This window comes from Pelodiscus sinensis, chromosome 28, assembly GCF_052426305.1.
Source record: "Pelodiscus sinensis isolate ZL-2025 chromosome 28, ASM5242630v1, whole genome shotgun sequence".
Lineage (NCBI taxonomy): Eukaryota > Metazoa > Chordata > Testudines > Trionychidae > Pelodiscus > Pelodiscus sinensis.
Genome location: NC_143079.1, coordinates 12,981,841 through 12,993,884, shown reverse-complemented (window position 1 = coordinate 12,993,884; position 12,044 = coordinate 12,981,841). Strand labels below are relative to the sequence as shown.

Below are 12,044 nucleotides of genomic sequence, written 5' to 3'. Positions count from 1 at the left end.
TTGTAGGCCTCACGGATGTACTAGCTTCCCCATCCTGAAACCGTAGGCTTGGGTACTGCTTCCTGTCAGATGGTAAAGAAGAAATAGAGCACTGGCTGGGGGACTCCTGGATGCAGAGCTGGAGGACTCCAGACCAGCTGTTCTCTGGGCTTTGGACAAAGCAGTGGGCGCAGTTTTCTGGATTCAAGGAAAAGCCAGGCTAAGTTTTGGGATTCAGCTCAAGACCCGTTCCCAGGACCACCCAGCGCCGTGGAATAGGCAGTAGTGTTCCTCAGCGGGCCAGGCCCTAAGGTTTGATGCCGTAGGTGGAGGTGATGGCTACTAGGGAGGCTACCTTGATGGAAACAAAATACAAGTTACATTCCTGGAGGGCTTGCCGTCCCACCGCCCACCTATGTCAATGGTTCAAAATCAGCTCCCGGATGAAGAGCAGCTGACGAAGCGGGAGCCGGCAAGACTGAAGCCATGTTGGTGGGAAGACGTTGTGGTCTGAAGACTCCTCAGACAGCTAAGCCAACAGAGGTCCAACCAGCCCTCCTGCAGACAGACCCATCTTTGTGCCCCACCCAAACACATTCTTGGCCACAATGACGCATGATTTCTAGGGTTGATCACTGAAATTCATTGCTCAAAATGAAGCTACAAGCCCGGGGAAAGCTCCAACACACAGAACCCAGCTTAGCTACTCAGGTCACTGATCTCACCACCTCACGGCTCCACTGCAGTGGCACCCCGTTACATTCAAGGTCTCTGTCCCCGATGCTCAAAGTTCCCCATGGGATTGCCCTTCCCGCCTCATTAGGGGTCACCAAATGAAATGAATAAGCAGCAGGTTTAAAACAAACAAAAGGAAGTTTTTCTTCACTCAGCGCACAGTCAACCTGTGGAACTCCTTGCCAGAGGATGTGCTGAAGGCTAGGACTTTAACGGGGTTCAAAAAAAGAGCTAGATAGATTCATGGAGGTTAGGTCCATCAGTGGCTATTAGCCGGGATGGGTAGGAATGGTGCCCCTAGCCTCTGTTTCTCTGGAGGTGGGTGACAGGAGAGGGAATCACATGAGGATTATCTATTGTGATCCCTTCCTCTGGGGCATCTGGTATTGACCACTGTGGGCAGGCAGGACACTGGGCTGGATGGGCCGTTGGTCTGACCCAGTGTGGCCGCTCTGATGTTCTCTCCCCCACAACCACAACTTCCCTCCACCGCCACATAAGATATGACCCAAGAGTGCAGGAGACAGACCTTTCACCAGAGCTGCGCCGAGGCAATGCAGCTAGGTCCCACAAGAGACCAAAATGACTGTGGGCCTTGCCGAGTTCAGAGCGAAGTGCAGAACTCAGCTCTTCCGTGTCGCTTTCAGCTCCAGTAATTTCCTCACACACAAATACGCCCACACACCCCCACACCAAGCAAGCAGGCAAACAGAAAACCAACGAACTAATCCAGCTATCTCTCTGACAGGCTGGGAAGGGAGAAAGACCCGGGGGGGGGGGGGGGGGAGAAAGCAGTCAGACTTCGCGTGAGAGAAACCTCTACCCTCCCAGCCTCCCACTGCTGCTCCAGGGACAGTCCGCAGCGCACTCTGCAAGCTAAATTTAAGCTTGCCTGAGCCAAAATGTCATAGCAACAGTCCTAATTCAAAAGTTAATAATGTTTAAAACGAGATTTTAAGTAGTCTTTGGGGCTGGGCACTAGTTTGCAGCCAAGGAAGCCCAGGGAAGCCGATATTAATCTCACCTCACCGTTGCAGAAAATGGGAGAACACTTCCCATTTTCAGGATGTCGTCGTTCACAAATGCTACAGCCATTTACTTTCAAATCAAAATCCCACTTTGATCTCAGCCCCAGCCTCCTGACAGACAGACACGGGCGTGTGTGCCTTTTAGAAGGGGTCAGGATCTGGTTCCAATGGAGACGCTGCAGCCTCAGCTTCCATGACACTGGACAGAAGGGGTGACAGGCCCATGGAGGGAACCACTTCACCACAGGGTATGTGGCACCTCCTGCTGCTGGCAAGGGAACGTGCGTCTCAGCAATCTCTGACTCTGAAGAGCTGGGGCCAGACACAGCTCCGCTCAGCCACACAGTTCTCAGATTGGTGGCCTCACTCCACTGCTCCCAGGCCCTTGGTCGTGCAGGGGACCGGGACTGGATGAGGCGACACAGATGATCTCACCTGCTGTTTCCCTCCAGCCAACCCCCTTCTTACCCCTGAGAAATGCTGCTCGTCCAATGGGAGGCTCCTAAGGAGGGGTCGGAAAGGACACAACCCAAACGGCTTGCCCAAGACCCATTTTCTGAGAGCATCCATTAAGGGTGTGAAATGTAGATCAATCAACTAATCGAATAATCGATGTTATTTGCGTTGATCAGTCGATAAGGGCGCCTCCTGAGGCCTTTGAAACGTAGCAAAGATCCTGCCGGCTCTTGCGACACTTCAAAGGCGGAAGCGTGGCGGGGAGCGCGGCCAGCGGAGGGCTCAGGCAGTCCCCTGCGCTCCCTGCTCTTGAAACGTACAAGACCCCCGGGAGGGCTCGTGTACATTTCTAAAGCAAAGCGCCACGGAGGCGGGGGACTGCTTGAGTCCCCAGCTCGGCCCAGGCTCCCCACGGCGCTTCTGCTTTTGAAGTGTTCCAAGAGCCCTGCTACGTTTCCAAGGCCAGTTCCCCACTGCACCCCTGCCTCTTCCCCCCATGGAGATGGCGCTGGGGCGAACCGGCTTTTAAGCCAGCTTCCCCCAGCACTGAATCCTGCCCCTCCCGTCTGCTGCCTCTCTCTGGTAGAGGCAGCAGGAGGGGGTAGAAAGCAACTAGTCGACTATCTGATAAGCATTTGCTTATGCTAGTGTCCACTCCTCTTCCAGGACACCCTTCCTGCCTGTGTTCGCGGGCGAGAGAAACGCGAGACAGGAATCGTGGGCCTGGGCAGCAGCCCAGCTAGGGACATGCTCCTGTGCAGGCAGCAGCAAGAGTGAGGAATGCCTGCCTCCCATCTAGCCCTCTGCCCAGCGCAGCAGGGAAGCTTGCAAAGCAGCTGCCTGCACAAACGCAAGTCCACACAGCGCCGAGTGCCACAGCCGATAGCCTCTTCCAACACCCAGCAACCCCACCGTGGGATAGAGGAGGGAGAGAACAGAGAGGACTTCACCCGCCACTGAAGTGCAGCCACTTCTGCACTGGCCAGGCCAGCCGTTTAACAGCACGCGGCATCACAGCACAATTGTGTGCACAATCAATGAGGAAATTGCAAATCCAGGTGAAAGTGCAAGGGTGCTTGGCGAGGCAGAACGCAACAGTGGAGGTGGAATCTGGACAGGACGCTGGGGCTTCCACAGTGGCCCTCGCAGTAAATGCCTTGGGAACACAAGTCATCAGGACCTCAACGTCACCTCTCATCAGCTACGTCTGCTGGGGAACTGGCTCTGAACCACCCTAGATAACACCACTCCTACAGATCCTAGGGGGTCTCCCATGTGCCTTGACCCTGCTTAGTTTCTGAGAGCTGAAGAGAACACAGCACAAGACGGGAGCATCTGGGAGCAGGTGGCACTGGGTTTCCCGCTCACAATCTCGCCAGCCTGCCCTGGGGGAGAGAGACCATCTAGAAGCCAGTTCAGTTGCTGATTTCCAAGACTAGGCTCTGCAGTGGAATTAGGCAGACATCTGGCACGTGTATTTGCATGCAGGAAAAGGAGAATAAATGGAAACTGAGCTAAAAAATAACACAAAGTGACTACATCAGCCATCCAGCTCTGCTGCTGGGGACAGCAGGGTCAGCCACAAGGTCATGCTGGGATGCTCATTAAAAAGGGAGAAAGAGAAAGAAAAAGACACAAGCCAGAAGGGTTTTGGCCCCAGAGTGATACTAACCCTCCCTCTCGCCCTCTCCTGCCCCTTCTCTGCCTGCCGGGGCAGCTCATGAGGCAAGAAGGGCTTGGGGGCCCCGGCAGTGGCTCCGCAGCGCACCCATGCAGTACTGGAGCACAGGACCGCGCACGCTAGGACCCCGCTCCCTCAAGCTGGGGGCATTACATGCAGACAGCACTGGGCTTTCGAGTCGGGCCCGGAACCACCGGCTTCCCGGCTGCTCCCAAAGGGGAACGCCCCTCACCGCAAAGCCAGAGAGGCGGGTTCGTTCTCAGCCCTAGAGAGAGGTTTCATGTTATAGCCCCTGCAGAAACGGGTGCCTTGGGCGCCCCCTGCTGGCCCCGCAGCAGCACTCGACCACGTTCTCCCCAGGTCTGTGCTGCCACTGTCAATTATGCTGATGCGCAAACAAAGCTATTTCCGCAGGATTCGGAGCAGTGTAGGCTGAGGCTGATGAACAAAACCGACTGTGCTCATTTCAGCTGCCCTGAAAACACAGGGGAAGAAAAAATGCATTTCCCACATGGAAAAATACAAAGTCAGCGCGGGACTCAAGAATTCTAGCACAACGGAAAGTTAAAATAAACCTCTGGCGCCAACAGCCAGTCTGTCTGCGCACCTCCCCGAAACCACCCTCACCAACAGGCCTGGCGACAGACTGCGCCAGGCCCTGGGCAACCGGGGGCAGGGAGCTCAGCTCTGCATGGGGTTAGGGGCGGAAAGCCCGGGGAACCACCTGGATAGCGCCGTGCCTCCCCCCCCCCGGCTGGCCCTTGGCACCGCCCGGATAGCGCCGTGCCTCCCCCCCCCGGCCGGCCCTCGGCACCGCCCGGATAGCGCCGTGCCTCCCCCCCCCCCCGGCCGGCCCTCGGCACCGCCCATATAGCGCCGTGCCTCCCCCCCCGGCCAGCCCTCTGCACCGCCCGGATAGCGCCGTGCCTCCCCCCCGGCCGGCCCTCGGCACCGCCCGGATAGCGCCGTGCCTCCCCCCCGGCCGGCCCTCGGCACCGCCCGGATAGCGCCGTGCCTCCCCCCCAGCCAGCCCTTGGCACCGCCCGGATAGCGCCATGCCTCCCCCCCGGCCAGCCCTCGGCACCGCCCGGATAGCGCCGTGCCTCCCTCCGGCCAGCCCTCGGCACCGCCCGGATAGCGCCGTGCCTCCCCCCCCCGGCCAGCCCTCGGCACCGCCCGGATAGCGCCGTGCCTCCCCCCCCGGCCAGCCCTTGGCACCGCCCGGATAGCGCCGTGCCTCCACCCCCGGCCAGCCCTTGGCACCGCCCGGATAGCGCCGTGCCTCCCTTCGGTGCCGCCCAGGCTGTGCTGCATGGGTCTCCGGTGGTGATTTAAAGGGCCCGAGGTGCTGGCTGCTGAGGTAGTGGCAGTGACGGCCCAGAATCCCAGGACCTTTTAACTCACCAAGCCTCAGGGCAATGTCCCTTTTCCCCGCCCACCAATGAGATTGCAGAGTGGGAACGAAGCGAAGAGGGTGTAATTTACGCTGGCTGTCCCATAGGAGATGCTCACAGGGCAGCGGGACAGGGCACCGCAGGAAACACAGGAAGGGCAGCTCCCGGGCGGTAGATGTTCCTGCAGGTGCAGGCTAACAAACAAGTCACTTTCCGGGGGGGTCTCTGGCAGGAGAAAAATCGTCTCCAGCCGCCCACCCACCACACGCACTATCCAAGCAGAGGCTACAGATCTAGCGCAGGGCAGTGGCTATATGGAGAGAGCAGGGCAGGTGACCCGCCGCATTCGCTAAAACTCTGCTCCTGCTCCCTCGCGAGTCACTGGGCGGGGAAAAGTCTGGGGTGAACCGACGCGGGCCGCTCTGCCGCATGCCTCAGCAGCGGGCACGAGCCACCAGCTAGAGAGAGCAGTGAGCCACAGGGCAACCGGCGAGGGGAACGGGGACCATGTGCAGGACGGCCTGGCCTTTGCTTACACCAGTTGGGAGAACATGCTTCCTCAGGAAGCTGCAACTTGGAGGCAATGCCTGGATTTCAGGGGGGTGTAATGTATCCTGCCAGGGAAGAGTCACTCAGAGGCAGCATCTGGGTTTCTAGTGAGGGGGCGCGGAGAAGAGAGGAAATGTGTCATGGAATCCTCCAGGGAAGCGCCAAAGCAGTCTCTGGGGTTGGCAGGGACGGGGCGCTCGGACCAAGCCGGGGTGTTACATGAGAAGAGGCAGCTGTGTTCGGCCGCACTGAACGGTAACCAGGCGTGGCCTCCCCTGGGCAAGTTTGGGCCCCCATAGTATATGCACGCCTGCCCCTCCACAGACCGGCATCCCTCTGCAGGCAATCAGAGCTGCTAAGAAACACCACCTGGGCAGGCTGGGGCCATGGGAGAGGGAGCCCGTCACCCGTCACAGACGGACAGCGCTGGCGCTCATTACCTGCCTGCCTTTCACAATGTGCTTGGGCACCGGCACTTTAATCTCCAGGTCGCTGTAGTCTTGGGACCAGGCGTAGTTCTCCCGCACGGCTCCGTTGTAGCTGTCAGGGTTGGTCTGGAACTGCTCCTGTCTCCTGAGGGGAGAGCGCGACAGGGAGCGTCAGGCGGCGCCGCACGGGGAGAGACGGAAAGGCCAGGCCGCTGGACAGTGCCATGCCAGTCACCTGGAGGCAGAGCAAGGCGCACCAAAGAGCCACTTCACAGAGCTCTGCTGCCCATGGATGAGACTCGCTCCCTGGGCCCTCTCTGCTGGGAACACCTGCTAAGGGAGCAGGCTTGAGACAGCCCCAGGCTCCCCGAAGCTCTCAACTGCGTGGCCAGTTCACTGCTCGCTAATAGCCCACGTAGACTCGGTACCTCTAACCCCAGGGCCTTCCCCCACTGGACTCTGAGCAGAAGTTCCTGTGGCCAGCCTGGAAGAAGTGACTGCAAACGTGCAAAGGGATCACACTCAGTGTGTCCAGGCACACTGAGCTCCTGTTCCCACCCTCCACTGAGTCCCCAGGCAAAGACTATTGCCAGCCAAGGCTCAGCTAGCCTGAGCCAGTGACCTCAGCACAAATGGGGACATGGCAACCCAGAGAGGAGCAGGTGAACTGAGGCAAGCGGGGAACCTTCTCAGGAACAGTCAGCTGCAGCCACATTTCCTTCTGCTCTTTAAAGTGTGCCGAAGCGGTGCACGAGAGACCACTGCAATGGTGAGAACATGCTGCTACCCTTTAGCACGGCCTTCCCGTCCCGCCGCCCCTCTATGGAGTGGTGTAGAAGCAGCCACCATATCCACAGAGCCTGCCTCCCTGCCCTGGCCAGACCAGAGATGCACTCCCAGAAGTAGCTAGTCGACGGGGCGGGGGGACAAGGACCTGGGGAAGAGGAGATGGCCATATCCAACACTTGGCTGCTGGAGGCCACAGGTAGAACCTCCCCCCAAGCCATGGCTACCGTCTTGCTACTTTAAACATCTGGTTAACTTTTTAATATCATTCCTTGTTATCCCTGGGCTTGGCGAAGATATCCCAGAATGCTTCTCTGTGACAATTAATGCCACAGATTGCAAAAAGGCACCTGGTATTTGCTGTCTTGTGTTCCAAGATTGTTTTGCTGAGCCAGGAAGTACCAGGAGGAGAATTCCACAGAGGGAGAAACATTTTTTTAAATTAATCTCACCTGGATTTTGTGCTGCTTGATCCCAATCCCCATCCCCACCCTCAAGGCTGGCTAGACAGGAGCTTCAGCATCAGAATCTGGGCTACAATCAAATCTCATTTTTCTTTTGCATTCAGCATTAAGACAAAGCCAAACACTAAGGTCCTACAAGGAAAACATTAAACTGTCTGGACTCTGATGGGTTTCTAATAGAGACAATGGCAAGAGTTGCCTAGGAAAATGCTTGAACAGTTGTCCTAGTCTGATCCAACAGTTTGTTTTGTTTTACATCCCGTGCATTAGAGGAGTATTTTGGGTGGGATCTGTAGCTCAGCATTCCCTGTCTCAATGGACATGGGTCCACTAAAGACATTCTCAGTCACTATTGAAACAGTTCAAGATTCTGACTAGCCCCTTTTAACAATGCACAGGCATTTACTTACCTCAATTCCTTGGTAAAATTTTTGATTTATAAAAGGGGCTGTCTGCTCCCCTGTGATATTTCAAGGGTCTATCCAGCAGGGAAGAGTGGCAGCACCAAATATGCCAGACTATGCTCTCCTTTCTCTCTGGGCACATGCCTGTTTGCCAAATTCTCCGTTTCGGTTCTGCAGTTACTATTACCAGTCAACACCCAGTTGGAGGGGCGCAACGTGCATACCCCCAGCGCTCTACCCCATCCAAAAGCACAGCAGAGAGATGAGCTTGCCTAACTGAGCAACAAAAGAGTGGAAGTAACTCCATGCAAAAGCACTGCCCATACACACAGGAAACACACTAAAGAAAGTATCAGAGGGGGAGCCGTGTTAGTCTGAATCTGCAAAAGCGACGAGAAGTCCTGTGGCACCTTATAGACTAACTGAAGTGTAGGAGCATAAGCTTTCGTGGGCAAAGACCCACTTCGTCAGATGCATGTCTGATGCCTCATGCATCTGACGAAGTGGGTCTTTGCCCACGAAAGCTTATGCTCCTACACTTCAGTTAGTCTACAAGGTGCCACAGGACTCCTCGACACTAAAGAAAAATACCCGATTGCTTACACAGCTATAGAAATACCCCATAAGATTCCTAACAGCAATCCATAGAATTGCCAGCTGGAAATAGGATTCCTAACTTGTAAACGTCCCTTTAAATCACTGTCAGACTAAAATCTTTCATTGTAATCTCACGGGGAGTATTTTTTGGGTTTTTTTAAATCATTTCTAAACATAGCTACAGTCTGAGTTATTTTAAAGTGTTTTGACATGTGCCTCATCTTCAATCTCCAGTAATATAAACAAGGGCTGCAGTGAGTTATGTAACAGGTAACGTAACGGGCCCACAAGACAGGCCTGCGCCAGGGACCTATCCCCCATGTGTGCACCCACGCACTGCCAGGCCTTCCACCAATCACACGTGGGTGGTATCCAGCACAACTGCACGCTGAAGATTATATAAGCGACACAGATTTTAATTAAATTAGGGGCTTTTATTATTTAGGAGTTCAAAGGGGAAAATACAAGCTTTCACCAGGCGCATTAAAGCACCTTTCTGGTAGGTGGTTTTGAAACCCCTTGCTGAAATTAACAAATGAGAGTAATAGGTCCAAGGGCAGGGGGAGCAGCTGATGGATCGGAGCTCTGTAAGCTCAGCTGCCAGTTGCTCCGTCCTGTCCCCCTGGACATGGGCCAGAGCAGAGATTTAAGAAGAGTATTGAAACACTTTGTCAAAGTTTGATTTGCCTGGTGTTCGCTCATTGGGCCTACATTTCCATGGAGACAGGGTTGGCATGGCAGCAGAGCACCAGCATTCTTGCTGGTTGGTTCCAGCTGCCAGCTTCCAAAACCGCCTACAGATTTCAGGAGCCGAACGCACTTGAGGACAAATAGAAAATGAAAGCGCAGGGGTAGATTTCAGACACCCCACAACCCCCTCGCCCACACCCAGCAGAGTCACCTCAGGAGGGCAAAATGATTTCCAAGCCACCTGACCACCGCACAGCCCTGCAGAGCTTGAATAAAACCACCCATCAATTCCTGCTCGGGGACCTCACGTCAGCTCTGGCTGCAGACACAGCTCCAAAGTGTGATGCTGCAATGTGAGCAGGATGCCTTGATAGAACGGCCTGCAACAGCACTTGATGGTTACACCACACATCCACATGCTTCATGTGGGGAGGCAGGATGGCATGGAAGGCAAACTTGGGCTCCTGGAGAGCCAGGTTCAATCCCTCTGCTCTGCTACAGACTTCGTGCGAGAACTCGGGCAAGGCTCTTAGCCTCACTGGGCCTCAGGTCTCCACCTGCATTAGACACTAAGGCAACGTGTGGCTACAGAAGTCTCGTAGGTTCACAGAGACTCATCATTCTCAGCCAGTCACAAGGGAAGAAATCTAGGGCGCTGCGTAAAGGCTACTGAAAACAACACTGGATACTAATCCAACAAAACCCATCTGTGGGATGAGCCCCCGTATCCAGAGTCAGGCTCTGGATTACCCCAATCAATTCCTCCAGTCTCAAGCCTTTTTATAAGGTGCAAGAATCGCACTGCGTCCTCCAACACGTAAAGGCAGGCTAGAGGCGAGTGGTTTTTTTAAAGTAGGGATTCGTGTCTTAATTTATCTGGCTTTGCTGAGGACTCCTTGGAGGACTGGAGAGCTAGAGAAACGAGGATCAGGGCTACTGAAAAATGGTCAAGCAGTTTCAAATTCTGAGGGGGCCTTTTAGGTTAGTGCTTATTTACTTCAAACCCCTAAAACAACTGGGAGAAAAAGCTCTCTGTGAAACATGCAATACATCCACACTAACGGAGGGCTCAGAAAGCTCCTACTCCAGGTCTCTGGTCCTCCTCAAAGTCTCCCACAAAAACGAGACAGACACGTGATGTGCTTGATATTTCTAAAATTTAAAAAAGTAGGAAACAAACATTTCAGGTTTCTGTTACTCTGCGAGGATAAAGAGGGGGTGGAGAAGAAGTCGATTAGTCCCATTATTTACACAGCCATGTGGAATGAAGGTGAAAAAGTCATGCTGCTTTCTTCTGATGGGTATCTACTTGAGGACTCAAGTACTAGCTCATAAAACACAATGGGATTCTTGTCATATGAATACCATTCACCAGTGGTTCTCTAACGATACTCCGGCGGAACAGCGCGAGCTGGAACGAGGCGTTCTGCCGCTGAAATCGAGGCATGGCCGTCTTTTCCCAATTCAGAGGAAAAGTTAGTTTAAGGGCTAGAATTTTCTCAATTCTACATTTTTCTTGCAGTGACTAGCCATAGTGCCTGCTAGCGAGTGCCTGCACACAACAAAACAAATGAACATCTAGGAAACAAATATCAATGGAAAAACTCCGAAGCAGCTGATCACGGTTAGTTCAACAGCAGGGGGTTTCGTGCACACGAGCGTGTTTTTATATCGTGAACAGTGTGTCAATTTAGTTACATTTAACCGCTCTCAACAACTTAAACTACTTAATTGAATTATGTGCTGAATCGGATACATCAAAGAAGGGAACCATCAGAACGATGGGACATCAGGACAATTACTGGACCCGCCCTCTGGGGCTTCTACCAGCTAGCACAGGGCAGGCGAGGATTTTTATTTCAGAAACTGAAGCGGAGGACGACATTTTAGGAGTGTTTACAGGCCTCTCCTGGGTCTCTTGCAGCTCATTTTAATCCAATTGTTTCTGCCCGAACAGAAACGACTTCCCTTTATTATTCGAGCTGCTAGGAAACCTCCAGCCGCTCCATCCCCTTCCACTTAGCACCTTCAGTTCCTGCATCCCAAATCTGCATGACAAGCCGCGTTTGTTTTTTAAAGGGCTGCCCTGCATTTCTAATTGGAACAGAGGCGGCAGCAGCCACTTTGCAAGGCAGAGGAGGAGAGCGCTCAAAGGTCAATCTTAACAAGGCTTGCAAGACATGGAGAAGGCTGCGGCGCTTCAGACTGAGCAAGTGGCACGTGCGATGCTGGGTAGCCCAGCGAAGAAGCCAGGCCCAGAAACAGCCGAAGGGAAGGGTTTCCCGCAGAGCTGAATGGCTGCGCCACTCAAGCAGGAAACGCATGCTCTAGCTGCTGCATCCCCTGAGGCAGGAGGCAGCTAGCTCTGAAGCAGGCCAGCAGCACAGGCCACGCCGTCTGGAAGCTACAGGAGACCGTAACTCCAGGCTTTTGTGCAGCTCATCTCCCGTCAGAGATGCACCGGGTAAGTCGGGCAAGCAAGCTGCGGCTTATCGAAACGCAGCTCCCAGGGAGCTGACTGTGCCCAGGAAGGACGTCATATTGACAGTACTCACGACAGGCTGGCTGGTGCACACTTTCACAGCCAGCCATGAGTTAGGCCTCATGACAGTCCTAGGAACTAAGCCAGTCTTACCTATGGGGAAACTGAGGCAGGGTGCCTTGCCCAAAGCCCCTCCCACTCCTGTGCTCATGCCACCAAGCCATGCTGCCTCCTAGAGACATCACACAGCTGTCATGCTGCAGGCAGAGAATGCAAAGAATGGCCCCGGAAGTCAGGACAGGACATCAAACCCAACTGTGGGCACCTCTGAGAGGCCAGAGGAATCTTATCAGTGAAGCAGGGCTAATGCC

General features: G+C 54.5%; 1 protein-coding gene across 3 annotated transcripts in view; it reads right to left on the bottom strand.

Moving 5' to 3' along the window:
• The window catches only part of NUDCD3 (NudC domain containing 3), a 67,154-nt gene that overhangs the window by 20,518 nt on the left and 34,592 nt on the right, over window positions 1-12,044 (bottom strand). For all 3 annotated transcript variants that reach the window (XM_075910898.2, XM_075910896.2, XM_075910897.2), the window contains one exon: window positions 6,263-6,395. In XM_075910898.2, the coding sequence (XP_075767013.1) occupies window positions 6,263-6,395 (133 nt within the window). The remainder of the gene's footprint in view (window positions 1-6,262; window positions 6,396-12,044) is intronic.